This window comes from Phalacrocorax carbo, chromosome 2 (genome assembly GCF_963921805.1).
Source record: "Phalacrocorax carbo chromosome 2, bPhaCar2.1, whole genome shotgun sequence".
In the NCBI taxonomy this organism is placed as follows: domain Eukaryota; kingdom Metazoa; phylum Chordata; class Aves; order Suliformes; family Phalacrocoracidae; genus Phalacrocorax; species Phalacrocorax carbo.
Window position 1 is genome coordinate 288,813 of NC_087514.1, and position 27,587 is coordinate 316,399.

Genomic DNA, 27,587 nt, shown 5'->3' on the forward strand with positions numbered 1-27,587 from the left:
GCACAAAACAACTAAGTGAACTTAACTTTGGTTGATAAAACTTACTGTCACTGAAATCACCAGGGAACATGCATCCCTCCTGCAAGAAAGGGTAAACTATCTGACTCAGCTGGGATCTTAAGAATGCAAAAAGACAGACAGGCAAGCAATCACACGAGTATGTTATGTGATGGCAAAAAGGGCTAATAATATTACTGAATGCACAGAAATAACACTGAAGTGTTTTTACCCTTATAAATGGAACTGGCAGGACAAATAGAGACACACTATCAATTTTTGGTGTGCGTAGATATATATATATTTTAAAGAATGTCAAGAGTCTGGAAAGAGTAGGAAAAAACACAGAAGTGATGCAAAAAACTTCACAAGACCAATAAATCAGGTAAATACCAAAATGAGAAGCGCTGCACATCATTCTGAAGTACCGTCACCGAGGGTGAGGCAGCTACCGTGCACTAAAGGAGCATTTACAATGGAGTAGATCAAGGATACCTACCAGCGCCTCAAGCCGTGACATACAACACCGCTTTCACAGTACTGGTGTCAAAAGCAGTGGCACCAAATGTCTCAGACTAGTTGATTGTTTAAAAATAAAAGTTTCCTTAGCAAGACATTAACAATTTAATCAGTTGTAACAGGTGATGCCATTTCTAACACTAAAAGGTACCAATCAAGTTATTGAGAAATGCCACTGACATTAGTAATGAACTATACTTTTGTAAGAATTTTGTATTGTTGCCCTCTCTGTCACCACAAGCAGCATACACAAACAGTCCACTGCATGTTACAAACATGTCTTGCTTGTGACAGTAGTACTATTCCAAACATGCAAAAGATTTAATAACTACTTCAGGTCAAAAGAAAATAACAAATACATGCAGCCTTGAAGTAACTTGTACTGGTCCTCATAAGCTTCACCGGGAACTTAATTACCTATTCGAGGCTAAGAAAATTTACCCCATAAATACCACAGTTGAATTTTAGATCTCAAATGCAGATACACAACTAATTCCAGTAACACATGACTTTATAGCCAAAATTAAGACCGGTCAGTTTAACTTTTACAGTTAAAAGTATTTGAGGAGACATCTTTGTTTTAGCCACTTGCTGCTGCTGCTTGCCTTCCTGCTGAACAATGCATATGTGCGTTGTTGATGTTCTTCAAAAAACCCTCCAAATTCACATGCAGTTAGCATGCTGCAAATTTGTTATTCTGCAAAATGTTAAGTGCTGGAAATATCTGTGCAGGATTGCCCCACAGTGATTCTGATCGCTCTCAATACAGTGGACTTACTACAGAAAACAATCCTGCAGATATTTCAGTAAATTACTTGTGTTGCCTGCAGACTGCATGTTCCTTATACCAAAGGCAGCAGCAAGAGCAATCTAACAACGCAAAGGTGAACTAATTTCAGTAATGTAAGAAGGAAGAACTCTCTTAACTCTCCCCCAGTCAAATCTTTTCCCAGACACACTCCATCTTTCTTAAGGATTTCCTCAGCAACTACATGTAACATCTGCTGGGTTTGTCCTAAAAGCACAATACCATTCTAACTGATTCCCACAGTTGCTCATGAGAAGCAGATAAAATACTTATTTGTTGGGAAGATAAAGTGTGCACCAGGAGTAGCATATGGCAGTCCCTTCCTTAACCACCTCCCTCGCAGGGACATGGGAGGATACTTCCTTTCCTCTCTGAATTACCCCACATACTCCCACTGACAATTGGGCAGTCATGAGTGAGTGGCTGTAAATTAAAAAAAAAAAAAAAAAAAAACAAACAACCCAGGAAACAAAACAAAGACCCCTTGGAATTACTGAATTTGTCTGCGCCCCCAGAAAGTAAACTTTATCATCATGATCACAGTTTAAGTGCCACTTAAGGACCATGCTGGGAAAAAAAAGAAGGCTGCTGAGAGTGTCACTCCAGGTCCTTGGCCCTGCCTCCGTATGGCCTGGCACCTTCCACAAATACACACGTGGCTGATGACTACTTGGATGCTGAGGGCATGAGATATGAACATGAAGCAACACATCCCATAGATTTTTTGTGAGAGGCAGCTATAGGTCTGGTAGGGAGCCAGTATCATGAAATAGCTCAGCAAATCGTTTCTCTTCCTCCTATCCTTCTGAAGTAAACCAAACCACTGAATACTATATCAGATGCACCTGAGGTTGCCCAGGTTTTAAGGAGTACCTGGGAGGGGGACAGGAGGTCCTGAGCATTGCACACCATCATCTTACGTGCACATACACTGCTCAGGCTGGCTGACTGGAGACACATGCAGAGAGAAAAAAATTGTTACAGCTCTGACATCAGGAGGAAGAGAGCTTGCTGTACGGGAAGTCTGCCGATATTGCAAGCTGAGGGGCATGGCCTACAGCAACAATGTGGGGTTACTGGATTCAAAAGCAAGTGCTGAAAAAGGTACGGAGGTGAAAGGGCAGATACAGCCAGCAGAGCTAATCCAGGACAGCAGCTCAGTGTGCTACAACACTAACATTCTGGGTAACAAAACACAATAGCACAGACCTGTTATTGTAATCAATGCAGTCGCAAAACTACTTCAGTATAAGGTCTAATTCTACCTAAAATTCAAATGAGAAATATGGATGCTTTTTCTCAGCAGCAAGAGGACTATAAATAGGCTATGTAAAAAAGTGATGATTCCCATCTTACATTCTAATCAAACTGCATGGCTTTCCTATAAGATGCATTCAATAAATGTATATGGATGGGCTCAGTATTTACAATATATGATGGACTCAGATCTGATACCTGATAAGCACACGCTACAATAAGAAAGCGCCAAACATTTTGGAACTCTGAATTACAATTCATAAGACCCAACTCAGCCTCCTTACAAGATGCACCTCTTTGACAAACTAAAGCACTCTGCTTTCTATTTTAATTATTTTTCCCATTTAACTGTTCCCACTACAGCAGAAGAGCCTGTACTGCCAATCTACTTTCAGAAAGTTAGTTGAAAGCAAAATCTAAGTCTACCAAACTCCACAGCTGGGTTCCTCTTAATTGAGGTTACTTTGTCCTTAATTCTCAAGATTTTCTAGCTAGCCTTCATGATTTAAATTGTCCCAGAACAAAGTAAATGTTGCAGCTGTTCTGATAAGGGAGCAGATGCACTGGACTTTCTTTAGGCCTATTTCCTGGTCACATCATACAGCAGCCAATTTTCTTTCCAGCATGGAAAAGGGATTTAAAACGGGTAGAAGCACTTGCACTGAACTTAAAGAAAGAAGCTGGGGATCATGCAAAAAGTGCTTGTGGGGACATTTGAATTGAGTCTTCATTTTAAGGACCATTAACACTGAGACCACGTCACTTTTTCAAGCACAGCACGCTAAAACACGTAGTGGCAAAAACGCTGATGAATTAACGCATGATATTGGACAGTCAGATTCACCTTATTTCCAGCAAGATAAGAACTAAACTCACATAAAGAACACACAGTTTATGAAAGATCCTACTTGGAAAAAAAAAAGTGGTTTAACTCATTTGTGTAAAGCTGGAAAGAATGAATGTTCTATTTAAGATGTTTACCAGTCCTGAAGTTTAAAATAAACATCTTCCAGTCATACTACAAAAGCCCATATGGAATAAAAATGTGCAATGCTCAGTCAAGCTAGAATTCTTGTTCCTGGAAGGCTCTCTTACACTATGTCATCTAAACACTGAGATACCACCTACTCTGGGAACAAGTGAAATAAAAACCAGCTACTTCCTTCCATCTCATGGCTTGATTCTAACATAATCTTTCATCTAACTAATCCTTTTCATTTTCTTTGCTCCTGATATTTATTGCCTCGTGACAAAACATGCTGGAAGTGACAGATGCACCAATAAAGACATAGTTTACATTGGCTATTCTGAATTCCTCTGTAGCCCAACACTGCCGAATAACATCAGCATATTCAAAATACGCATCTTGTTCCTCACTCCCCATATCCATCACAGTACTTGTGCACTTCCTTCAGTCACAGGACTGCTGCTGCCGATTTCTTGTGCTCATCCACAGGCCATCACTACCTCCTTGCTCCTGGCAATACAGCCACCTGCTACAGCAGCACTGGCTCTGAAACTAAATTTTAAGTCCCTGGGGCCCATATGACTCTTGCTCCTAGCCCCAAGAATAATCACAGGTTCATCAAGACTCACTTGGACTCGATGTAATGCTTTGCCTGTAACAGGAGTATAACTCTCTGAATGCGAATGCCCATTTTAACATGACAGTGTAAGCTAACAGGTTTAAGCTCGAATGCCTGGTGTTTGAAGTGAATCAAACTTACACTTACTGTACTCTGCTCAGCTCTTAATAATCCAAATGGCAGATTTGTTGAAAAGTAACACAATAGTTTCAGTTACGGTGTTGATTAAATTTGTTTATAATAGCTAATATACATAGATAAATAGAAACTCTGAAGCAAGGTCCTTATTTTCCTGGTTATGTTGTAAGGCCCTCATAATTTACTGTAGACAGACTTGGAACTCTTAACAGTCTTCTGTTTGACTAGCCACCACATCATTTCACTCCCATGCAGCAAAGCCACGCAGTGGCTCATTGTTAGAAAGTCAGGTAATTATTTTGGTTTTGAAACAAATGCATTGTCACCTTAAAATATACATACACCCAACTATACAGTGACAGCAAACAAACTGGCTGAAGCAGCGTGCTGTGAAATAAAGGACAGACACTACCTTAGCTTTGAGGAAAACCAAAATCTGATGTCCTCACACGTCCTGAGCAATATAACGTTCCTTTGGTTGTGATCATCTTTGGAGTTATATTTAAAGTCTTGGGCATGTGAGGTTAACACTCATTCCCAGCGTTATCCTGGCAAAACTCCTAACCTAACGAAGTCCTAATTAAGCAAAGATGAGATAGGAAACAAAGTGAGTGTTCTTTGTATTTGTGCCTGATTATGAGCATCAATACTTGTGAATTCAAAAAAGAGATAGCACGAAAGACAATTCCTTCAGGGTTCAAAGGCAGACCCTTAAAGAAAAAGAGAACAGCTTTAGAATTAGATCTATTCGTGAACGAAATCCAGTATTTTCTATGAAAACAATGATGGGGGGAAGGCAGAAAACAAATACACATTAAGAAATACCCTACTGCGTCACACCAATGGTCTATCCAACCCAGTATTCCCTGTGCTCCCTCCAAATATCATCGGATGCTCATGAGCTTGAGCACCGCCCTTGCAGGTCCCCAGCATCCACAATCATATTACAGACTACCTTCCCTGGAGGCTTGATGCCTAAGAGGTTTTCTATTTCCATTTTACACAACTTCATAGTCAGCCAAAAATAAAATGAAGGCTGAATAGCACCCCAGTGAAGTACTTTAACTCCTTCTATTTAAGGCTAACTCACAAAGAAAATAAACAAGCCTCTGAAGTGAGGGTGTTCCTCTGCTTTCTTACAATGTTAGCAGTCCATTCAGTAAAGCTCTAAAGAATGTTCCCGAAAACACAAAGAACTCTTATAAAAATCAATACCGTTGGGATCCTTTCATGAACGCATAAAAGCATCAATAGGAAGTATAAAAATAACCACCGCACATTAGCCACCTAACCTGCTCTGTCAGGAAAAGTGACCAGCGGCTCACATTTTAACCTCAGGCTACAAGGCTCTCTGCTACATATGTTTTTGAAAAGCCCCATCACCTAACTAGATCCTTACAATATGTGAATTTTGGAAACCACCAAACAAGCCCCAGGAACGTAACGTGCGCGCTTCCCAGCACAGTGAAACGCTCTTACTCAGCAGCAGAGTTGGCACGAAGCGCACGCCAGACCCCGGCGGCACCTCCAGAGCGCGCGGCCTGGACGGGTGAGACCCCGCGGCCGCCCCGAGGGGCCCGCCGCCGGCCCCCGGCTCCCGCCGCTTGCCCCGGCGGCGGCCGCACAAGACAGGACATCTCAGCGGGCGGCGCGGAGGGACCCGGGGCGCCTCCCCGCCAGGGCAGCTACCCCCGAGGCGGAGGAGAAGCCCCGTCCACGGCCTCAGCGGCACCTACAGTGACGCGGCCGCCGGGGGCGGAAGGCCGCGACCCCCCTTACCAGCGGGCCTCGGCAGCGGGCCGGCACAGGCGGGAGGGCTGCCCGCGGACGGCAGAGGGCCCGCGGCAGCCGCCCCCGCCCGCACGCCGCCGAGCGGAGGCCCCGACCAGCGGCCAGGCGCGGCGGGACCCCGGCCTGCCACTCGGCCCGCCCTACCGCTCCCCAGCGGGGCCGCAAGCAGGCCCGGCGGGGCCAAACGCGCACGACGACCAGCCGCCGAGGCGAGCCACCCCCCACTCTGGCCCATCCCGGCCGACGCTGCGTGGGGCGGGCCGGCCCGATCCCACCGCCCCGGCTTGCCCGCGGGAGGGCGGCGGCCGCCCCGCTCACCAGGGAGATGGTCGTTGTAGCCGCCATCTTGTCCACCCCGACGGCAGTCGGCGCGGGACTCTCGCGAGAGCTCCGTGGTGCGCGCCAAACGGGAAACTCTCGCGAGCGCTCCGCGGCGGCGGGGAGAACGTCTCGCGAGAACTGCCGGGGTCACGTGGCCTGAGCTGGGCGGGGTGCTCGGGCTGGCGGCAGCGGTTTCCCCTTGCACCGGGCGGGGCGGCTCGGAGGGCCATGCCTGGGCTCTGCCTGCCCCGCCCCGCCCCGCCCCGGCCCGCCAGCCGCGGCCCTCGGTGCCCCGTGGGCCCGTCTGCCCCAGCGCCGTGGCGCGGCGGAGCCCCGGGGGGTCCCGGGCCGCACCGGGCTGGGGCTGCCCAGGCCTGGTCCTGCCCCTCGTTGGCAGCAAGTGCGGGACTGGCGGGTCGGAGCCTGCGGCGCTGTTGCTGCCGCGGCCAGTACGCTCTCGGGCGGGCCCAGAAGCTGTTGTTGCTGCCAGCTGCAAGGCTGGCCCGTCTTGCGGGCAAAAGCTGTGCTGTAATGAGCTAGAGGCGCTCAAAACGGGGAGCCCTGACCCTCACGGGGCGGTCCGTGGTCGTTACGTGGGCATCAGAGTCGAGAGCCTCTGTTAGCTGTTGCGGGAGGTCAGTAGTCAAATGTACAATTTGCGAGTGGATCCAGGACCCATCTGCTGAGAACCGAAGTGTTGCTCTGGTACCTCAATTTGACCCCAGCCTGTCTGGCAGGTACAATCTCTTGGACCCAAACTTAAACACAAAGGCAAGGTCAAAGAGCCTGTCACATGGGATGGGAGTGCTACTCTGAAATAGGAAGGGCCCCAAAGAGACATCACTTCCCAAGGTGGTGTTTCTGCTTTAAAAAGTAAATGCCATTAGTAAGGGATAGAGAAACGTGCTGTTAGACCTGACACTTAGTTAAACAGCCATGAGAACGTTGCAGCCTCTTGGTCCCACCACAGAAGAGATGCAAGAGCAAGGAAAAGCTATGAGAAGTTTGTGATTCTGAAAGCCTATCTTATAAAAGATTTAGAAAGTTCAGGCCAATAAAGCTTATCAAGAGCACTTCAGAGACAACTTCACATCTAATTACTGTTATGATGAGATAGTCTTGCATTGCAGAAGTTCTTTTCATCTAGGAGATAAAGGTACAATATCTGAATTGGAACATAAACCAGTGTGCCTTATTTCTAGCCTAAATTTAAGTGACAGCAGCTAACAGCTGGAAAACATTATTATTATTGAGACATAGTGGATTCCTACATAACGCTATCTTTAAAATAAGACTAGACACTCTACTAAAAGGTGTGCATACCACAACTATAATATATGGGCAGGAATTACAATCCTAATTAGCTGATCGGACTTGGCTATCAGTGTCTGTGGGCACATCCCCTTTGCTGTGTGACAGGACTCCCAAGAGTCATGTCTGGCTGGCAAGTATGAAGGCAGGATTTCCATTCTTGTGCTGCCACCGGTATTGCAAAGAAGGATGAGTGTCCTGCCGGACACCAAGCTGACTGACCCAGCAATGCGCCCTTGCAGCCAAGAAGGTCAATGGCATCGTGGGCTGCACCAGGCAAAACCATGCCAGCTGGCTGAGGGGACTGATCCTTCCTCTGCTCAGCACTGGGGAGGCACATCTGGAGCACTGGATCCAGTGCTGGACTCCCTGGGACAAGACAGACATGGACTTACTTGAGCAAGCCCAGTGAAGGGCCACGAAGATGCTGAAGAGATGGGAGCATCTGTCGTAGGAGAGGCTGAGAGAGCTGGGGCTGTTCAGCCTGGGGAAGGGAAGGCTCGGGGGATCTCATCAATGTGTACAAATATCTGATAAGAGGGAAAAGAAGATGGAGCCAGGCTCTCCTCGGTGGTGCCCAGTGACAGGACAAGAGGCAATGGACACAAATTGAAAAATGGGAAATGCCATTTGAACATAGGAAAACGTGTTTTTTTTCTGTGAGAGTGGTTGAACACGGGAACAGTTTGTACCCAGAGACACCCCGTCTGTGGAGATGCTCATACCTGACTGGACGTGGCCCTGGGCAACCTGCTTTAGCTGACCCTGCTTGAGCAGGGAGGTTGGTCTAGATGATCACAGGGGCTGGAAGGGACCTCCTGAGATCTCGAGTGGTCCTCTCCACCCTCAACTGTTCTGTGATTCTGTGAGAGCAGCCTGTTGCATACTGGAAACACCCTGCAGTAGCTGGTTAATGAACTCATCATTGCTGAATGCAGCACAGCCAGTAGCGGGGAAATCCATTGGTCAAACTGAGCCGTGACAATGTTAAATCAAAGAAATCAGTCGGGTGAAATGTGTTAAAGAAGAGCTAACTAGCTCATCAGGGAAATGAAGCAGTTGTGTATGAAGGAATTTCTCAGTTTGCAGAGGCAAGTGCAAGCTTGTTCTGGAGAAAGAGTGATTTCTGAATCAAGCAGCTATATGGTGTTTCTCCACTGAATTCTCTACCCAATTTGCCTGACTGTGGATAAGTCTGTTGAACTCAGGGAAGCTATTTCACATCTTCCTAGTCCAACTGTAAGAATGACCAAGAAATTATTGAGCGGTTTGCTGAGTGGAGTGCTCTGATGAGATGAGCTACTTTCAGTGGCTTTATTGATTTGTCAGTTTGTAAAGTCGGTACAGCATAGCACAACTGGGAAATACAGCACAAGTTGGCAGCTCAGCATAGCATCCTAGCATGGCAGACCCAGCCCAGCGTGATACAATTGGCGCAACACCGCGAAGCGCAGGCAGCGTAATGCAGGCAGTACCACATGGAGGACCTGGCACAGTGCAGAACACCAGCACAGCGCAGCATGATACAGCTGGTTCCATACAGCACAATGTGAACAGCATGGAGTGGCACTGCATGGCTTTTGCGACACAAATAATTCCTATTTGCACTTTCCACCAACTGAACCTGACGTGCTCAGCGGCTAAGATGATTGCCCCTTTCTCCAGGCTAATGACTGAAGTTCCAAACACCACAGGAGAAACAGGGAAGGAAGAGACATCAGGGTTTTTCCCCTTAAGATGCCGTGAGATTTTTGGAAGGCCGTAAGACAAACTGGGGAATGACAAGGGTTCTGTTCAGCACCAGTGGAGTTTCCGCTGATCCACATGTTTGGATCCAGCTGGTGGATCTGGATTTCTGGAATTTCTTCTCATGCCATATCAAGCCCAACTCATAAAGTCCTCTCTTCAGCTTACACCAAGGTGTGCAATTCTAATTACAAGGCATCACAGTGGTTCATCTGTGCTGGGGAAACCTTAACAGAACAGGAGAAACTGGGTATAAAGAATTGGATGTGGCAGACCAGAAACTGTGCCAGAACTTTCCAAGCCTGCTCCTTTCCTCCCCTCTGCAGGTGTTACCAGCTGGCAAAGAGGAAAAAAATAGCTTTGGGACCTGCAGTGAAAAAAGCTTATCATTCCCAGAGGGAAATTTTATCAGTTTGGGGGATTCTTGCAGCAACTTTGCATCTTCACACTCACCATAGGGAAGGGGCTTCAGGGGGTGCTACCCCACTCCCCCATACCTCACAACTCCCTTTGGCTTCCTGCTTCAGGAGTGGGGACCAGAACATGTACTCCTGCTTGGTCCCGACTCCTCCTGATGCGCATGTAATGTCTCGTGTTTGCTGATTACTCCTCCACTTGCTGTTGTCTTTTCACACCACGGCCCAGGCATATGCCCTTCAGGGACTGCAAAGGTTCAGTCAGGAGCGAGTGCCTGGTCAGTCCTGCTGGAGGAAGTTTGGTCAGGAGCCCCGCAGTTTCTTCTAGTCTGGTACACTTCCCGTCCGCTGTGGTACGGGGGGACAGCTCCGTCCCAGACTGCCGTTGGGTGACTCACAAGGGAGGAGACCGGTATTTGTGGAAGGCATTTTCCAGGAAGTTAGCCAGCTTTTCACAGTCGTCCTAAAGCAAAAGAAAAAACATGCCAACAGTTTAGTTTGGCTGGGCTACCTTAGACACCTCCTTCCTTACCTGATTCCATCCCAAGCCACCGATTTCACATCTTAGTTTTGATATGAGAAGAGAATAACTGGCAAGCTCATCTGGAACATAGTACTACTAATTATCATATTTACTGAGTAATGCCAAATGACCAATCAAGAATGGAACCTTTTTGTGTCAGGTGCAATATAAAGGCAAAAAAGCAGACAGTTCTTTGTAGCTCCCAATCTGAAGGAACAAAACAAGCTTCTTTTGGTTAGATTATTTTCAACTTAATTAACTGACCACTGGATCTAATATTATTTTCTATGGCCATCTGTTCTATAATATCCTCGCTGCTAACAAAAATAAAAATTAATGTCACTTTTTGTTGGTCTGGCAACTATTTTGTACAGAAATTTCTTTTCTGATGCATTCAGGGGTAGGTGGTTTCTAACAGAATTGGAATGCTTATTCCTTAAGAAAGAAACTACTGAAATACACAGTTATATGTAAGGGATGCAAAACACCCCCACCTTGTATCATAGAGGGGTTTTCTAATGGCCAGAAACAAACTCAAAGTTCTCACTCAAGTGAAAAATGCAGAATCAGTTGTTTTCTCGGTGTTTAGAGGCACCCCTTTGTCAGAACTGCCGCTGAAACCTGGATTTTGAAGACAAGATTTGTTCAGCATAAGTGGTATCTTTTGTTAGGCCAACCACTATAGTGGGAAAACCAGGTGAACGTTTGGGTACACAGTCCTTCAGGTCAGAAACATGCTCAGAGTTTAACTTGGTATGAATCAGTTACACCATCTGAGAGAAAAGGTAGTCAGTACCTGTGGAGTAGGAAAAGATGTTAGAGAGGGGAAGACATGTTAAAAGGAGGTTATGTCCTAGGAGAAAGAGAGAGAAAGGTAATTTACAGTCCATGGAATGGAGTCCTGTGTGAGGTATATTCTACAGTACTAGGTTGCCCCAATGCCACATATTTTCCAGAGCACAAAGCTCCCGAGTGTGTCAGTGCCAAGCTGCACAGTCACCATGCTCAGGTGAAGAAAGGAAGAAAGTTTAAGTGTATTTTTTTCCAGGTGTGCTGATATAATTTTTTTGCTCAGTGAAGCTGACCCCTTCCTTGGCTAATGTCGGTAACCAGAATGAGGAATTCTCCAAAACTTTGCCTACAGACCCAGAATTCCTAACTTGTACAAAATAAAAAGAAATACGTTTTTAATTCTCTCCATGCTGCCTTTCTTGGAGGCTATGTAGTAGTCTGAATGACTGGACTGCTCTGAATTATTTCTTGGGACTGCCTGCAAAGACGTAAGGGAGAACCTGGAAGTTCGATGCTGGGGTAGGCCGTCTCTTCTGGCAGGCAGAAATCTGCAAAGTGAGTTAAAAGCAGCTGTCCAGGCAACACCGGCTATCGGGGCAATTCCTTCGGGAGATGGGAGATGGCCTCAGCTTCCTTCCCTTGGCACTCCTCTCGTTCTCACACTCTGAATCACTGTGAGGCTGATGTAATTAACCCTGCCATCACAATATGACTGTCCCCTCAAAACAGCAACCTGGACTTAGGCATGAGCAAAGTATGGAGGGGGAAAAAAAGCCCCACGACATGAAGAGGAGTCGTTGCTTACTGCAAGGGGAGCGAGTACAGCACAGTGCTGCAGGCTGCCCTCTGACTGCGAGACGGGTGAGGGACGAGCTCTTACTCCTCTGAGGCGTGAGGACTCACACAGATTTGGGGACTGTGCTTGGCAGCATGGGGCATGCATGGCTGAGATGAGGAGTGGCAGGAGGCTTACCTCATGGATGAATCCATAGTGCACCAGCTCTGTGGCCAAATCCTTGGAGTTATCAGCTGCAGAGACAAGGAACGGTGAGAGCATGAAAATTCATACATCTCTTAGTTCTCCTCTACCAGTGCTCCTATCCCAACCCACAGCACACCTGCATTATGCCTCATTATGCTCTAGGGGCACATGCTGTATACTTTTAGTTGGCTAGGTAATTGCTAAGTACTCCTGGGGCAAACAGAGCACAGAGGTGGGCAGTCAGTGGGAGCTGAACATGGCACTGGGCCGGAATGAGCTCCAGACCCAAATCACACAAAGCACAACAGTCTTGGCAGTGTGTCACTTTGAGATTTTTGTGCTTGTTTTGGCTCAGCATGACTAGCAGGCAGGCCACTACCTGTAGGCAGAAAAACACAAGGAGCTGGTGAAGCAGCAACTCCCAAGCATTAATTTCCACGCTTTATGCTTCAGTTTTGGCTGTAAGGCGGTCAAGGGGCTCCAGCTGCACGGCCTCCCGGAGGCTCCTGCATGTTTTAGGAAGGATCCTGCTGTGCTGGACGTACTCTGAGAAGCACCCTTCCCCAGTGCCACGGGGCTTCCTCAGAGGAGAGTCCACCTTCTCCTTTGAAAGGAGACTGCACCAGTGTTGGGAATGAGGGAAGAATTCACTAGCATTAACCCAAGAATTTCGCGCCACATGTCCCAGGGTGAAATGCATGTTCTTGATGGCCACTCACTGGACTCTCGAAGTTTACTTTAGAGTGCAGGCTATTACCACATGCCAGAGTGGTAATATAAAATATATAAGTTCAGGGTCTGAGTGGACAAGAACTGGTATTAGGGTTTAGTCTGCTCTTCCAGTACAAGAAGGAAAGAAAAGCTGGCCATAAACACACTCTGAGCCTAAACCTGACCAGGGTTACCAGGCAATACTTCCACATTCATGCACAAAAATTTACTTGCAAGTGAACCTACTGGGAAGCAAGTCGTAGCTCAACTGCCGATGCAATTTGTCCTCCAGGATCAGCAGAAGAGTAAGCTGCATAAAGAAGAGAGTGCTCTTTACAAACACGAGTTTCTCCATAAGAGAGAAAGGTGCTGACTCTTCCATCAGCACTAGGAAGCGTTGGCAGTGGTGAGCAGGGAGGATGTTGGTAACTGCCGAGATGCTGGATGTCTTTGGCAGGGTAGTTTGAGTGTGTTAGAGGAATGTTCTCTCAACAGCTACAGCTAACCTGCAACTGTTAAACTAGAGAGAAGTAGAGTTAAAAGATGTCCAGACAAAGATACCAAGGTCTTCCTGTCCTGCAGCCGGAGCGGGCTGGTGGCTTCATTGTTCTTCAGGCTTCTTTTATTATAAAGGGACAAGAATAAGTCCTTTGGGTACTGCAGCAAATGGGCTAAGACCAAACTTTGTCCCAGTCAGATGCCAGAGATGGGTACAGAGAGCAGGTCTTGCCTCAGTGCCTCATGTAGAATAGTAGCTGACTACTTACATGCCACTGGGTCTTGTCTTCATTCAGCTCCATGTTACATTGCATTTGCACCACCTAGAAGAGGCCAAAATCAACATCAGCTTGGATGCAGTCCCTCTGGCTCCCCCAGCCCTGCTTCACTTCTGCTCTCCAAGCATGACTCTCAAATTCCTACTTAAACCCCTGAATTCCAACTGCCAGCCTGACCTTCCACTTCTTCCCACGTTTCTAGGAATTGTCCGGGTGGACCAGCTGAGGGTTAATTTAGTCAAGTATCCAGCAGCCATTGTCAGCTGACTGAGAGGTGGGTAAGGGAGCCCTGCACAAGGTGCAGTTCTGGGAAAACTTTACAGCCAGGATGAATTCTTCTGCTCCATTTGCCAAGGGTAGGCTTCCCCCTAAAGCTCTGCCCAAATTCTTGGGTTACGTTTTAATATTGTACTTGTTCATGTCCTTATGGGATGACCAATCCTTGAATCAGACAAAAGACCAAAACTGAAATCTTGAATATTATTGAAATGACGGTTGGACTTGAAGATCCTAGAGGTCTTTTCCAACCTTAATGATTCTATGATTCTGTGACATGGATTTTCTTCTGCAAACCCGGCATTGCATTGCATTGCAGAACATTCAGATGTGTTAGATAAATATGGCATTTTATTAATTTGTCAGCTTCAAGTTCCTGTGAAGGAACTGGGTCAGCTTCAAGCTTCAATATGTCAGCTTCAAGTTCCCATGAAAATGGTTCACACCAGAAGTCATGTTGTCTGGGCAAAGGAAAGCCAGAGAGAGCACGCAATTGGGCAGCCCAAAAGACAGGAAACCCAGCGAGGAATCAACATCCCTGTTCCATGCAGAGTTTAACAGGGATTAATTTATATTCCTCGATTTCACGCTTATGCTCAGAGGTGAGTTGTGTGCGTGTTCCTTCCTCTGGCCCAGCACATGTCTACTACAGCTCCTCCCTATGACAAACATCCCTGGGCTCTCTCAGTCAGGAAGCTTGCTGTCCTCTATCCTTTATCATCTCCAGGCCATCCATTTCTCCAAGAAGAGCTGACCGGTGTGACTGTATGCCCAAGGTGGGTGCTGTTTCCTTACACACTGCCTGGCCATGTGCTCCTTTATATACTGAATTACACTGAACTGCACAGCATCTTGCAGACATCAAACAGAAGGCTGATGATGTTTAGTGCATTGTTGCCACCTGCTCCCCACCTCTCTCTACCCGATGCCCATGATCAAAGTATCATTTAGGTGGGAAGGGACATCAGGAGGTCTCTAGTCTGAGCACCTGCTCAAAACAAGACAAACAGTGAATTCAGACCAGGCTGTTCAGAGCTCTACCCAGTTGTGTTTTGAAAATCTTCAGGGATATCCCATACCCTCTCTTAGCCCCTGGTCCACTTTTTAACCATCCTCACCATGAAAAAATTTCCTTGGATCCATCCAGCATCCATATTTTCGTGCCTCCCAGAACAGACAAAGGGTCTGCATTGTAGCTAGCTCATTTGGGACTTGCAGGTTTGTCCAGCTGCAAGTTTTCACAAAATCTGTAGAAAACCTCTGCCTATGAGATTACTGGTCCTTTGTCAAATTGGGTAAAAACTGGTTAGCTGAACACATTGGTCAGACAGAGAATGCACTTGCAGAATTACCTTGGGGTGCTAGGTGAAAAAGCAGCAAGGTGAAAATGCAAAGAGGGGAAAAGACATAACCGTGTAGGTTTGCATTTACATTTCTCTAATGTATCCGATGGATCAGCACAGCACTCTCACTAAAAATAAGCACTGAGCAGTATGAATAAAGCATAAGTTAAGTGCACTGAAAGCTGATTCTTAGATATGAAGAAACCACCATGGATGTACTTTTTGAAGGGAGGCATTTCACAGGATCTTGCAGGAATAAGACTTAGTCCTACAGAGCATTTTTACCATTAATTCAACGCAAATATGAAATTGCATTCACATCATCCATGATAACACAGTGACAGTGCCATAGGTGATTAATGATGAATGACTAGAAGCATCATTACAGGGGAATACCCACACAGGGAAACAACCGGTACAAAATGGTTTTTTAAGAAAGAGAGATGCACGCAGGCCAATGAATTCCTCTGACTGCTCTAAGCGATGGCTGGCAGTTCAGGAGACAGAAGGCCTTGTAAGAAATGCCATGCCTGAGCTATGCCCTGATGATGGCAGCCAACAACCTTGTCTCCCCATACGCATGTCAGTAAAGGACAAATGCCAACTCCTGCCCCTGTAAAGGAATAATCCCTGGCAAGGACACAGGCTGGGACTGCTTAGCTGGCACAAAAGCTCTACTGGCTCTGCTGGAAACACTCTGGGGTCATGGTGGGCAGCAGGCGGGATATGAGCTGTGATGTGTCTTGGCAGCAAGGAAGGCCAACAGCATCCTGGGGCACAGCCAGCATATTGAGGGAAATAATTATTCCCCTCTGCTCAGCACTTGTTACGCTACATCCAGGTACTGCATCTGATTTTGGGCCCCCCAAAAGACAGACATTGATAAACTGGAGCAATGGGGGGGCCATCAAAATAATCCTGGGCTGGAGTGTTTGCCCTCTGAGAGGAGGCTGAGGGAACAGGGCTTGTTCAGCCTGGAGAAGACAATGCTTTGGAGGATGCAGTGGCAGCCAGCCCATACCCATGAGGGGGTTACGCTGCAGTGTTGAACTGCTCTGTTCAGCAAGGGATTACACTATGGTTCTGGAAGGCTTCACTTCTGCTCAAACACCCTTGCATTGTGTCGGCCCTTCCCTGCCCTCCCTGCCTGGCACCCCTTCCACTCTGCACTCTCGCCTGAGCAGTGCCAGGCAGAACAGGGCCTGATCTCAGCTGGCATATCAGCATGCCACTGCAGTGTCAGTACCATATAGATTTCAAACCTACACCCCAGCAACGAGGCACAGAATATCCCATGCCACAGAGGTGCCTGTGGACGTGTGAGGAGGGAAGGCAGAGCCAAAGAATCAGAGGCAATGGGCTGCTCCAGACGGTCTCAGGTGAAATGGACCTCACTAGCTCAGCCAAAGGGACCGTCGCAGTCCTGGGGCAGCCAATGCAATAAGAACAGCTCTCGCCTGGGCTGGAGTTGAGTGCATGGCTAAAGGGAGAGGCATCCCTGCAGTAGGGTGTTGGGAATGGAGACCGTGCACCTGCTCCCAGTGGGGAATCTGTCCCCACCTGGATCTGACCTTACCTTCCTGGTCTCCACATCAAAGGGCTCTGGGGTGGGAGTCTTGGCTTTCTGAGGGTCCTCCTGGGGCTGGGAGAGTGCACGTGGGAGGGCATGGGGTCTGGAAACAGCGAAGTTCATCAGGGGATAGATCCCATTCCTGGTACAGACACAGAGGGAGGACGAACAGCTGAGCCCTGTCCTCTTACAGCCCTGGCAACACAGGTCAGCTGCGGAGGACCATGGCCCAGATGAGGGATCTGCCCCCATGGAGGGCATTGCTGGCAGGCAGGCGGCATGGTGAGGCAGGCCACAGAGCTCCCCTTGCCCTGGCACTGCTTCCCAGGTCTGCTCACCCTGGTGGGGACCACAGAGGGGATCACACACGACCAAGTACTGCTGTACAAATGGGATGCTCTACATGTGCTGCAGCACAGTCCCCTGACTCTGGAGCCATGTTGCCCAGGGAGCTGAGGGCAGAGAGGTGCTGGGGACCAGAGCTGGGTAGACACATTACAGGTCAGCCAGCATCACCTTCATGTATGCCATCAGGGCTATTTCTCTCCCTGGAGCTGAAGCAGAGCCAGGAGTGCTGCAACTCAACTGTCTGTACTTTCAAAGGCTAGCATGGACCCTGATACAGCTGGCCCAGATCAGCTGCCACCCTCCCAAACAGCATCCAGGAGTTAGGGGGCAGGGAACAGGCAATTCAGATGTAGGTGCTGTCTGGAGAGGAGAACTTCTCAGCAGGAGCACAGGCCCAAAGAATGAGGTGAGTGAAGGGATCCCAGGGACATGCCCACAACCCACCTGACGTCTTCTAAGAATTTGTCAAGTTCAAGGAAGGAGACCTCTGAGTACCTGGGAGAGAAACAGGACCGGAAGATTACTGGGAGAGGCAGGAGGGAAGAGCAGTGCGAAGGACTACTGTGCCATGACTCCAGGATCACCAGGCTGGATGCAAGTCCTGGGCTCTTTGGCTATGGCTGCTCTGAAATCTCCCCCACTAAGCCTCACCTCCACTGTGCTCCAGGCCGACCCTCTCTCCGGATCTCTGCCATCACCATGTTCAGGTCCAGTTCCTTTATCTTTTCCTCCACCACATTCTCTGGCATCAGATCTAGGGCAAAGGCATAAAGGGGCTGTCAGCTGGGAGGTCCTGTAAGGCAGACTCTGCAGCTCAGACCCCAGGGAAGGTCTATGCCTTTCTCCCCAGGCTCTTCCACATGCCCAGCTCTGCTGGGGCAGCAATACAAGCTCAAATGGGGCAGGGTGGTCTCATGGTTACTCACACTGGTTGTTGATGAAGCAGTGTGCTGCCAGCAGCTTAAGGGAATGGACCTCAAAGAGCACCCGGTGGAAGAGCAGGTTATTAGCTGTTGGTCGCTTGTCTGGGTTGAGGGTCAAGCACGACAGAATGAATTCCTGAGGGTCAAAGAAAAGGCATAAACTGGAGGCAAAGCAGGACGTTCCCCGGCTTCATCCCCACCACTGCCAGCCCCAGCTCCCTCTCACACTTGCATTTCCTGGGAGCCAGATCTGAGTGGCTGTTGCTGCCAGCAGGCAGCCGCAGGGCAGGGCAGGCAGTGTACAGAGCACCCAAGCTGGGAGAGGCAGCAAGCACTGCTCCAGGGGACAACATGCTGCTGTTTACCCATCAACAGCCTGGCCACAGGAGCTCTGCTCCCTGCTTGCTCTCATCCAGGGAGGAGGCTGCAATGCAAGCCCAGCAAAACACTGTAAGGAGAACAGGCAGGGGTGTATCCCAGCAGTCAGCCAGGATCAGCTCCGGGAGCAGTGACCCACCCGGAAAGATGGTGGTGGGACTGAAGAAAGGGCAGACTGAGCCAGCGGGAGGGATTCCTGACAGCAGGAGGATGGGAGGGATGCATCTGCCTGTTTCTGCTCATTGGTGGCAGAAAATCAAGATCCTCTGCATCTTCTGCATGTTGCAGTCTGGGGGCCTGTCCTCTTTAACTGCTCTGTGCAGTTTCTATACAGGTCTCTGGCTAGGGCTATTCAGAATAAAGGCAAAGACCGAAAAATGATCAGAAGGAAGATGACACACCCACACGACCTAACCCCTCTGAATCAGGTGCCCCAAAGACCACCAGAGGTGAACAGTGACACCGTTTGCCCCTGTTGCTAAAGGTTCAACAGAAGAAACACTCTCTGGGACACCATGCAAACAAGGGGACTTTTGCATCACAGGGCGTAGGATTTACCATGGGATGCCTAGGGGAATTCTGAGCTCAAACAAGAGAACTTTGGGAGTGTACAAACTTATTATGGGACATTTTGGAGATGGGCCAAAGGAAGAGCAAGGGAGGTATTGAGGTGGGTCAGGGAGCAAAATGGAGGGGGACAGAAGGTGCCAGCTGCTTGTAAGCACAGTGCTGGTCAGTACACTTCTCTGGCTGAGCCCTGCATCTGATCATCTCAGTCTGTCCTGTCTTCTTATTAAACTTTATTCCTAAGTATTTACAGTGTAAGTTTGCTCTCTATTCTCTGTGAGCATGTGTGATCCTTTAGCACATGTCAAGCTGGCCTAGCTGGTAAGTGAGATGAAAGCTTGGGGAGAGGGTGTAGATACCAGACAGATCATGGGTCTGATCGATAACAGGGAGACCTGTGGGATGGGGCCAGATGCCACAGTGACCTGTGAAAGGGCTTGCCTTGAGCATCGGTACTTAGAAGTAGGATCCAGCTGTTCATGCTGTCTGTGCCCATGAGCACACTCCCCTGTCTGTGCTGGACCGCTTGCTGTTGGCCATGTCTGTACGCCGCGCGTGCACGTGCACTGCTGGGAATTCGTGCTCAGCCTTACTGCTGCTAGGGCTGGCAAACAGGGCTGAGGACCAGCCTCTCACCTCAGCCAGCCCAGGACAGGGGAATCCCCATGTCCGTCAGCCCACCAGATTCAGCTGCCCTTAGGTTTGCAGTAGGTTGTTGTCTCTGTTCCCCTTTCCCAGCACTGGTGTGACCTGGAGCATGCAGGAATGCCAGGCTGGCTGTGACGTTCTGGATGCCAGCCCAGGGGAAGGACCCTTAAGGGGAGATTTACACCCCAGGAGGGATGCCTGACCCATCTGTGGCTCAGGCTACAGCCCGGTGGCTCTGTCCCCGAGGCTCAGCCAGCTGCACTCACCCGCATGTTGGGATCGTCCACAGAATGTCGTGCCCGCATGATTGCCTCCTCTGAGACCCGCGTGTCCCCGTTAGTCTGGATCTCCAGCACTGCCATCTGGGGAAGAAGAAGTGCAGCCCTGTGTGCACGCGGCCAAGCCCTGGGTCAGTCCTTGAGGGCTTCCCAAAGGGACATCCCCTGGCAGGGTGGCAGCTGTGGAGCTCCTCACCAGGACACTCAGCCTGGCAGGCCTGTCTCAGGTTCTGGCCATAACACTGTCCAGAAGGTCCAGAACTCCTGGGCCTCCTGGTGCTCCCTGGCTGCTGTGTCCCTGCCCTCAGGGCCCATTTCTTGCCCACCACAGCGTTCCAGGCTGCTTACAGGTTCCCAGCAGGGCAGACAGGGGAGGCTGCTCCCTGAGCACTGTGCAGACCCAGGGACAATGCAGACACCACCAACAGCCCCAGAGTCTGCCCGGGCAAGGTGTGCTTGGCAGTGCACATCTTCTGTGGAGCAGCATGGTCTGTCCTTGCCCTCTGTGCCCTCCCTTCCAAGGGCTGTCACAGCCCAAGGAGGAAGAAGAAGCACCAGCAAAGATGGCTGAGAGGCACCAGCCAAGCATAGAAGTGAGCTAAGCCTGTTGCTGCACCCAGGGCAGAGTGGGCCATGGCAGCAGAACATGTTTTGCTGAACCCAGCAGAGATGTCTCCATTGCTGCAAGGGATCCCCACAGCTCACAGTGAGGTCTGGAAAAGGGCAAGGAGACTCCTCAGGAAGCTCCCTAGGCCATCGCAATCCCCAGCAGGCTCAGCAAGAACAATCCTGCCCTGTAACCAGGGGTCACTGCAGGTTCCCAGGTGCTGCAGCCATCCTGCTCCGTACCTCCAGTGCACACATCCCGAAGGAGAAGATGTCCACAGCAGTCCCGTCAGCCTTTTCTGCAAAAGCAAGCCAGAACCATGTCAGGCCAGAGGTACAGGCCACCACTCGCTCACTCTGGGAACAGCCCCCTGCACCCTGCCTCATCCCTACAGATGCCTCTGCCCACAGACCCCTGTGCTCACCCCTGCCCATGCCTGACCTCCCTCTGCCCATGCCTCTGCTCATGCCTGCTTCCCCCACCTTGGCACACATTTTCTCACAGTTTCCTGCGCAAACCTTTCCCATTTATTCCCCTCAAATCTGCACCAAAATGTTCAAGATGGGGATCACATAATGAGTTTTCACATGGCACAAAGATTCTTTACTCTTTTTTTCCCTAATCATTGTAACATTTTACATGCTTTTGAGTGTTCCTGGGCTATAAGCTGACCTTTTCAGAGCTATCTGTGGTCATGCTCAGATCTTGTTCCTCACCAGTAATTGTTAATGCCCGGTCCATTCCCATGTAGGTGCAGCTTTCTTTCCCATGTGCATAGCTCCACACTAATCAATACTAAATTTTACCTACAATGTTATCACACAGTCATTCATTATCTCAAGATGTTCTGTGACTCATGGCCAACAGCTTTAGTTATGAACGCACCGAATAATTCTGTATTGCTGCAAACATACTGTGCCCACACCTCGCACAGGACCCCCCCTCCATGTCCCTCTGGGCGCCCACACTGCCCACAACCCCCAGCAGACAGACCCCGCACTCACGGCCGTACTCCGGGGGAAAGAAATGCAAGTTGCGTAGCTCTTCCCTCTCAGTCCTGATGGGGCTTCGCAGGTCATCCGGGAGGGCTGCATCGGGGAACAAGAAATGTTCTGCATCACAGCTCTTCTAAGGTGTTTCCCCAGGGCTGTGAGGACAGATGGGTGCTCCGAGGTAGCAGGGATTTCTGTGTGCACTCCTGCTTATGCAGACTGCCCGTGGGGCACTTGGTCCCCATGGAGACCCCTCTGCTCCCAGGACAGGAGCAGCAATTCCCTGAGGGACAAAGGTGCCCCTGCCTGCAGAGCCCAGGACTGCTCCTCCATGCCACAGTGCCTCACTGACAAGAGGCGCCCAGAGTCTGCGGGGGAGGAAGGTCAACCCAGGGACAGGACATGGGCTGGGAGAGGTGGCAGAGGGACACTCACCATTTGCAAACACCCTGTGCCAGACTGCAGGTCAGCGCCGATCCGGAAGCAAACAGGTAAGAAGGCATGGAACAGGGGACAGAAACAGAAGAGAAGGTAACTCCAAGCCTTGCATGGGTGATCCCCTGAGGGACCTTGCAGCTCTTGCCTAGAAGAACCCCCTCGGGACACCACCCACACGACCCCGCCACGTCCCTCGGTGGACAGCTTCCTCCTGCTGACATCAGCACTTGGAGCCGTGGGCCTGCGAGGGCGGCAGCTTCCTACCTGAACCAATCTTTATGAGCCCGTTGTGCTGGATGAAGATGGTGTCGCTGGTGAGGTTGCCATGGATGATGGGAGGCTCACAGGAGTGCAGGAAGCTGGGGAAGCACAGAGCTGCCCTGAGCACATTACCTGTGCCCAGCCCAGTGAGAAGCAGGACAGCCGACAGTGCAAGCGATGGCAAGCTTACCTGAGAGCGGACAGGATCTGAGTGCACCAGCGCTTCCAGGCCTAGAGCAGAGACCAGAGCTCTCCATCAGACGAGACACCCGTCAGAGCCCAGCAGCCGAATCAGGTCATTCCTACCTATTACCCAGTGACTGGGGAAATCAGCCCCCCACTAGCCCTGCAGACACTGTTATTCAAATATGAGCCACACGCTGTCCCAGCCACAACAGTCTCCTTTCCAACCCCTGTTCAAAGAACACCATCAAAGCTGAGAACTCATCCTTACTGGCAGACAGAGCTCTCTTGTGCCCCAAAACCCTGGTGGAAGCAAGGGCAGGCACATCACAGAGGGGGCAAAGCTAGCTATGGTTGCGAGGGCCATGCGTATGGTTTTCTCTGTGCACACCAACACTGAGACTCAATTCCAGGAGTGCCTAAATGCACTGGTGTGATACTGAACTCAAACTTCATTGGAGGGCTTGCAAGGTCAAGCACAGGGCCCCCAGAACAGTCACCCAGCTCCTCAGTCACAGCCAGCTGAGACCTGCCTGCAAAACCATTGGTCAGACCCATACTGAGTGGGTTTGCAGGTGAAACTAGTCCCTTCAACCCAAGTAGTAACCTAGTCAACAAGTCCACCAACCCTCATTGAGGGTGGTGGAGACACAGGCCTCCCAAGGCACAGTGCAGACCCAGGAGCAGTCAGCATTGCGCAGCTGAACTTTGCTGCAGCAGCTTCCAGAAGGTTCCCAGCCTCAGGGTCAGATCCTGACAGCAGGATCCATTTCTGGGCTGTCCTGGAGAAGTTCTGCTCTTGCTCTGGCCCTCACCAAGATGCCATCTCCTTACAGTGGAGAGTCCCTGGGTAAGTCGGGGAGCAACCATACATACTTGCTGAGCCTTAGAAGAAACCAGAGACCCTGCCTGTGCCAGTGGGCACGGGGCTCCCCACTTCACCTGAACACCCTATGCTGCTCCCAGAAAACATACCCTGGCATTCATGGCCTTGTGGTTTTTCTTGGTTTTCTTCAGGAACTGTTTCAGGCTGCCTGAGGACACGTATTCTGTGATGAAGATGACCTGGGAGGGAAGAGAGGTGTCAGCTTCCCAGCCTCCCTGCGCAGCCAGCGCCGTGCACAGCCCTTGGGCTGCACCAGCCAGCAGCGTGCAGCCAGCGCTGGCCCCGCACGTGGCTGAGGGCAGGCTGCTGGCAGCGGTGTCCCGGGGAAGGAAGGGGAGTCTGGAGGAGTGGAATGAAGAGTAGAGGTGGAATCCCCACCTGGCTCCCACTGGCACCCCTCCCCCAGCCCGGGGACCCCCCAGACACTTTGTCTCCCTGAGTCCTCCCTACCCGCGCCTTCGAGTCTTTCACATCCAGCCAGTATTTGTGAAGCTTTACGATGTTGGGGTGATCCACAAGCACCAGCTGCTCAAACATGGTCTTGATCTTTTCCTGTGGGGAGAGAGAGGACAGGTGAGGTGGCAGGTCCTGGAACATGGCAGGACATCTCCAAGAGCAAGGGAACCTGGGGCTGGGGAGCAGGCTGTGCCCCGGTCACAGGGAAAGCTGTTTTTGGGGTACAGAGAACACATGGAGCTGTCTTTGAGAGAGAAGCCAAGGGAAAGCAAATTGCCACACAGACAGGAGCACAGCATGACAGGCTGTGATTAGCACTGCTGACCAAGGTGTGCTGCTGCCCGCCAAGAGCAGGGACCAGTGCTGCTGCCCAGGAAGGTGTGGTGGGCAGTCTCTGGGGAGGTGGGCACGGTCCCACTGGGGAGGGATGGCTCACCTCGTGTGCTTTAAAGGCCTTCTTGTCGGTGAAAAGCAGCTCATTCCACACCACTTCCACGCCCTCCTCCGTGTCCATGGCAAGGAAGGTGCTCTGGATGCCTGGCATGTTCCCTTGATTCACCTGTGAGACATAGCACGGCATGAGACAGCCCAGCTGCAGCCCTGCCCATGGCTCCTGGACCCACTGATAGCCCCACGCAGACGCATGTGCTGCATGGACAGTCTCTGCTACTGCTCCTGTGGAGGACCCCAGCCTACAGTAGGCTCTGGCCAGGACACAGTGAGTGGAGCAAACCCCCACCCTGCTGCCTGTTCTGCCCTGCCCTCAGGACCTGTCTGCCTGGGAGCTGAGGCATCACAGCAGCCAGCACTATTTCTCCTGGACGCACAGGAGACAGCCAGTGATTCGGAGCAGTTCCCATGCCAGCCCCTCTCAACTCTTCGAGCCCAGCGAGAAGCTGTGGTGAGTCACCTGCTCGCCCCACTCCTGCACAGGGACGGGGACCCCCATGTGGACCCCACTTCCCAGCAGCCGTGGGGGAGCAACCCACAGCCATGGCTCATGGTCACACTCATGTTGGACAGGGCAAATTAGAAGGTCCAGACAAACCAAAGCCATAAAATATCTTTTTTAATATCCCAAGGAGACTTGGGGCACCCCTCCGTGGCCAGGGTCTGTCTGGTGAGTTCCCATCCCCAGAGGTCACAGAGCTGCATTCCAGGACCCGATGGAGAGCAGCTCTGCAGACATCACCTCCGCAGGCCGTGTCCAGCACAGACCCAGCTGTGGCAGCCTCGTCCCTGTGCTGGGTCTCTGCCAATGCTGCTGTGAGGGCAGCACCAGGTTGACAGTCTCTGGGCCAGCCAGCACCACCAGGTCCCAGCTCCAGCCCAGGTAAAACCTACTCAAAAGACACTCAGTTCTGATAGGGGCTCCACAGCACAGACACCCCCACCCCAGGACCAGGGGGTCCTGCCTGCTGCATCCCGAACCGCTGTCTGCACTGCGGTCTGCGCAGTTGCTGCCTTTGCTCTTCCCTCGCAAAAGCATCACTGCACGGGAGCAGGCCTGCAGTCCCCGGCCTGCCCCTTCCCTCCTCCAGCCCCAGCAGCTTGGGCACAGGCAGCGCTGCCCGCTCCCGTCTGCCATGTGGCAGGGGCAGCGCAGAGATGCTGGCAGCCAGATGAAAAGGGGGATTGTTCTGCTGCTTCTAGGGCCCGGTACACAGTGTCCCACTGCTGGGGCTTGGCCCGCCATGGCACGGGGCAGCTGTGGGCGCAGGCGCAGGCACGCAACACCCCCAGCTCATTAGCAGGGGACAGGCGGCCAGCTTGTGGCTCAGTTCCTGCTGTGGACACACAAAGCACCTCTGTTACTTGTCCTCTCTGCTCACAGGCCCCACGTGCTTTGCACAAAGCCCAGTGCGGGCAGCCAGCGATGTGGCCAGCTGGCCTCACTGACCACAGCCTTCCCAGCAAGTCCCAGCAGCCTCCCAGGGCTCCCAGTGCAAACACAGCCAGCACAGGAGTGCCCAGCAAGGGCACTGCTGGGAGAGCTGCTGCTGGGGGGCAGTGGGGAGATGGCTCAGCCCTCACCCAGATGCCTACACAGCAGGCGCTGCGACCCCCGAGCCGTGGTCCTTCTGGAGAGGCTGATGTTGCTGGGGTGGGCTGCGACAGGAGGGACTGCTTGGCCAAGGGGGATTAAACAGCCTCGGCAGGAGCTCTTGGCAGCCAGCGCCTGGCTGAGGCAGGTCTCAGTGGAGGCTGTGCCAAGAGGGAAGGCAGCTGGGGGCAAGTACCAGTGTGCCACGAGGGTCCGCCGGTCACAGAGCACTCTGTGAAGCTGGTCTTCCGCTTCTCCCCAAACATGCCACTGGAAAATCAGCTCATGGTCTTGAGACAAATCCTGTCCTGAAACCAGTGAGTGGCCACAAGGCCGAAAACAAGGAATCAAATGGAGAGCACAGACCTGAACAGCCTTCTGGTTGCCACAAGGACAAGCAGGAGCAACAGAGCTCTGCATGGAGGTTACTGATGCCTGGCTTGAAGGCACAGCCGGGTCTGAAAATCTCAGATGCCACCTCCTCACCTGCCTCATTGCAGGGCCACAACTTTCCTGCGTGCAGATACTGAGCCCACAGTGGGACCCAATCTGCAGGTCCATCGCACCCTATGCCTCCCATCCCCATGCCTGGATGAACCAGGTACCTGCCAGCCTCCCCCCGTCTCCGGGCAGGCAATGCCGCCTCCTGCTTGCTCAGAGCTCGACATAAGAACAGCCGGCTGAATCGGACCAGCCCGCCTGTCTGAGAGTGACCCACGGCAGAAGTCCAGGGTTGTCCCTGTGCCACAGCCTCCCACCTTTGAAAAACCTGCTCTCTGAGCCCGAAGTGGCATTCTGGTGCTTAAGGCTCTGGACAGTGGATCTGTTGGTACTTGGGAGACTCTGGTACATGATGAGCGTTCCCTGTTCTGTGCAGATGCAAACATGCTCAGTCTTGTGCGGAATGACAATATAAGTGATACTGAACAGCTTTCTTGCACACAGAGTTGACTGGGGACAGAAGGAACTGGCCACAGGTCACCTCAATTATCTCACACCATGCCTTTCAGGGGTTCCCGGCAGCTCTGTGTGCTGCTAATGGTGGACACTATGTGGAACAGGCAAAACTCCAGAGCCGGACTGGGCAAACTCCCCACTCGGGCTGCTTCCAGAAAGCCCTTGGCAGGAGCTGAGGGTAGCCTGGTGAGATCACTAGGGACAAGTAAGTGAAGGTTTACAAAAGATCAGGTTGCCTCTTACAATAAATCGCTCCCTTTTGAGCTTTCCACGTCAACAAGGACTGATACAGGCCACAGAATAAGGTTTAGTGATATAGTTCTGGGCCCTTGGGAGAACAGCTGTTAAATAAGTAAAGCATAGGTCTGGCGAGCAATGGACAACCATTTCTGCTGCCACTGGCATTTAGACCCAATTTGGAGAAGAAAATAAGGACAAGGTGGGTTGCTACGTTTCTCGGGTTGCTGTAGGAAATGGGAAAAGGCAGGGCCATGGCACTTGGAGGAGAGGGCACTCTGCCAGTCCCCTGCTTCTCCCCAGACACCCGCACTCACGTCCTCAGGACAAGCATGTGCTGACCCATCTCTCAAGAGGGACATCCTGCTGCCCTCCTTTGCCCCCCAGAGTATCCCTCCACACCATCTGGACCAGCACACCCCAGCCACCTGTGGGACACAGAGGACAGAGCAGTCCCAGAGGCCTCCTCCGCTGGTGGCCCTGCTCCCAGGACCTCAGCATGACAGCAGGACCAGGGCAGA

At 51.0% G+C, this 27,587-nt stretch overlaps 2 protein-coding genes across 3 annotated transcripts in view; both read right to left on the bottom strand.

The window, feature by feature from the left end:
• Positions 1 to 6,522, bottom strand: part of PUF60 (poly(U) binding splicing factor 60) — a 30,290-nt gene extending 23,768 nt beyond the window's left edge. For both annotated transcript variants that reach the window (XM_064441876.1, XM_064441875.1), the window contains exon 1: positions 6,415 to 6,522. In XM_064441876.1, the coding sequence (XP_064297946.1) occupies positions 6,415 to 6,441 (27 nt within the window). In that variant the 5' untranslated portion in view covers positions 6,442 to 6,522. The remainder of the gene's footprint in view (positions 1 to 6,414) is intronic.
• A 2,474-nt stretch (positions 6,523 to 8,996) lies between these two features.
• The window catches only part of NRBP2 (nuclear receptor binding protein 2), a 30,124-nt gene continuing 11,533 nt past the window's right edge, over positions 8,997 to 27,587 (bottom strand). Inside the window, exons 2-18 of the mRNA XM_064441874.1 lie at positions 24,265 to 24,387; positions 23,823 to 23,924; positions 23,462 to 23,551; positions 22,494 to 22,534; positions 22,307 to 22,401; positions 22,040 to 22,063; positions 21,617 to 21,700; positions 20,855 to 20,910; positions 19,994 to 20,089; positions 18,138 to 18,270; positions 17,863 to 17,965; positions 17,656 to 17,706; positions 16,870 to 17,005; positions 13,666 to 13,719; positions 13,145 to 13,208; positions 12,179 to 12,234; positions 8,997 to 10,353 (exon numbers count right to left, since the gene is read on the bottom strand). Coding sequence (XP_064297944.1) covers positions 10,285 to 10,353; positions 12,179 to 12,234; positions 13,145 to 13,208; positions 13,666 to 13,719; positions 16,870 to 17,005; positions 17,656 to 17,706; positions 17,863 to 17,965; positions 18,138 to 18,270; positions 19,994 to 20,089; positions 20,855 to 20,910; positions 21,617 to 21,700; positions 22,040 to 22,063; positions 22,307 to 22,401; positions 22,494 to 22,534; positions 23,462 to 23,551; positions 23,823 to 23,924; positions 24,265 to 24,387 — 1,377 coding nt within the window. The 3' untranslated portion in view covers positions 8,997 to 10,284. The remainder of the gene's footprint in view (positions 10,354 to 12,178; positions 12,235 to 13,144; positions 13,209 to 13,665; positions 13,720 to 16,869; positions 17,006 to 17,655; positions 17,707 to 17,862; positions 17,966 to 18,137; positions 18,271 to 19,993; positions 20,090 to 20,854; positions 20,911 to 21,616; positions 21,701 to 22,039; positions 22,064 to 22,306; positions 22,402 to 22,493; positions 22,535 to 23,461; positions 23,552 to 23,822; positions 23,925 to 24,264; positions 24,388 to 27,587) is intronic.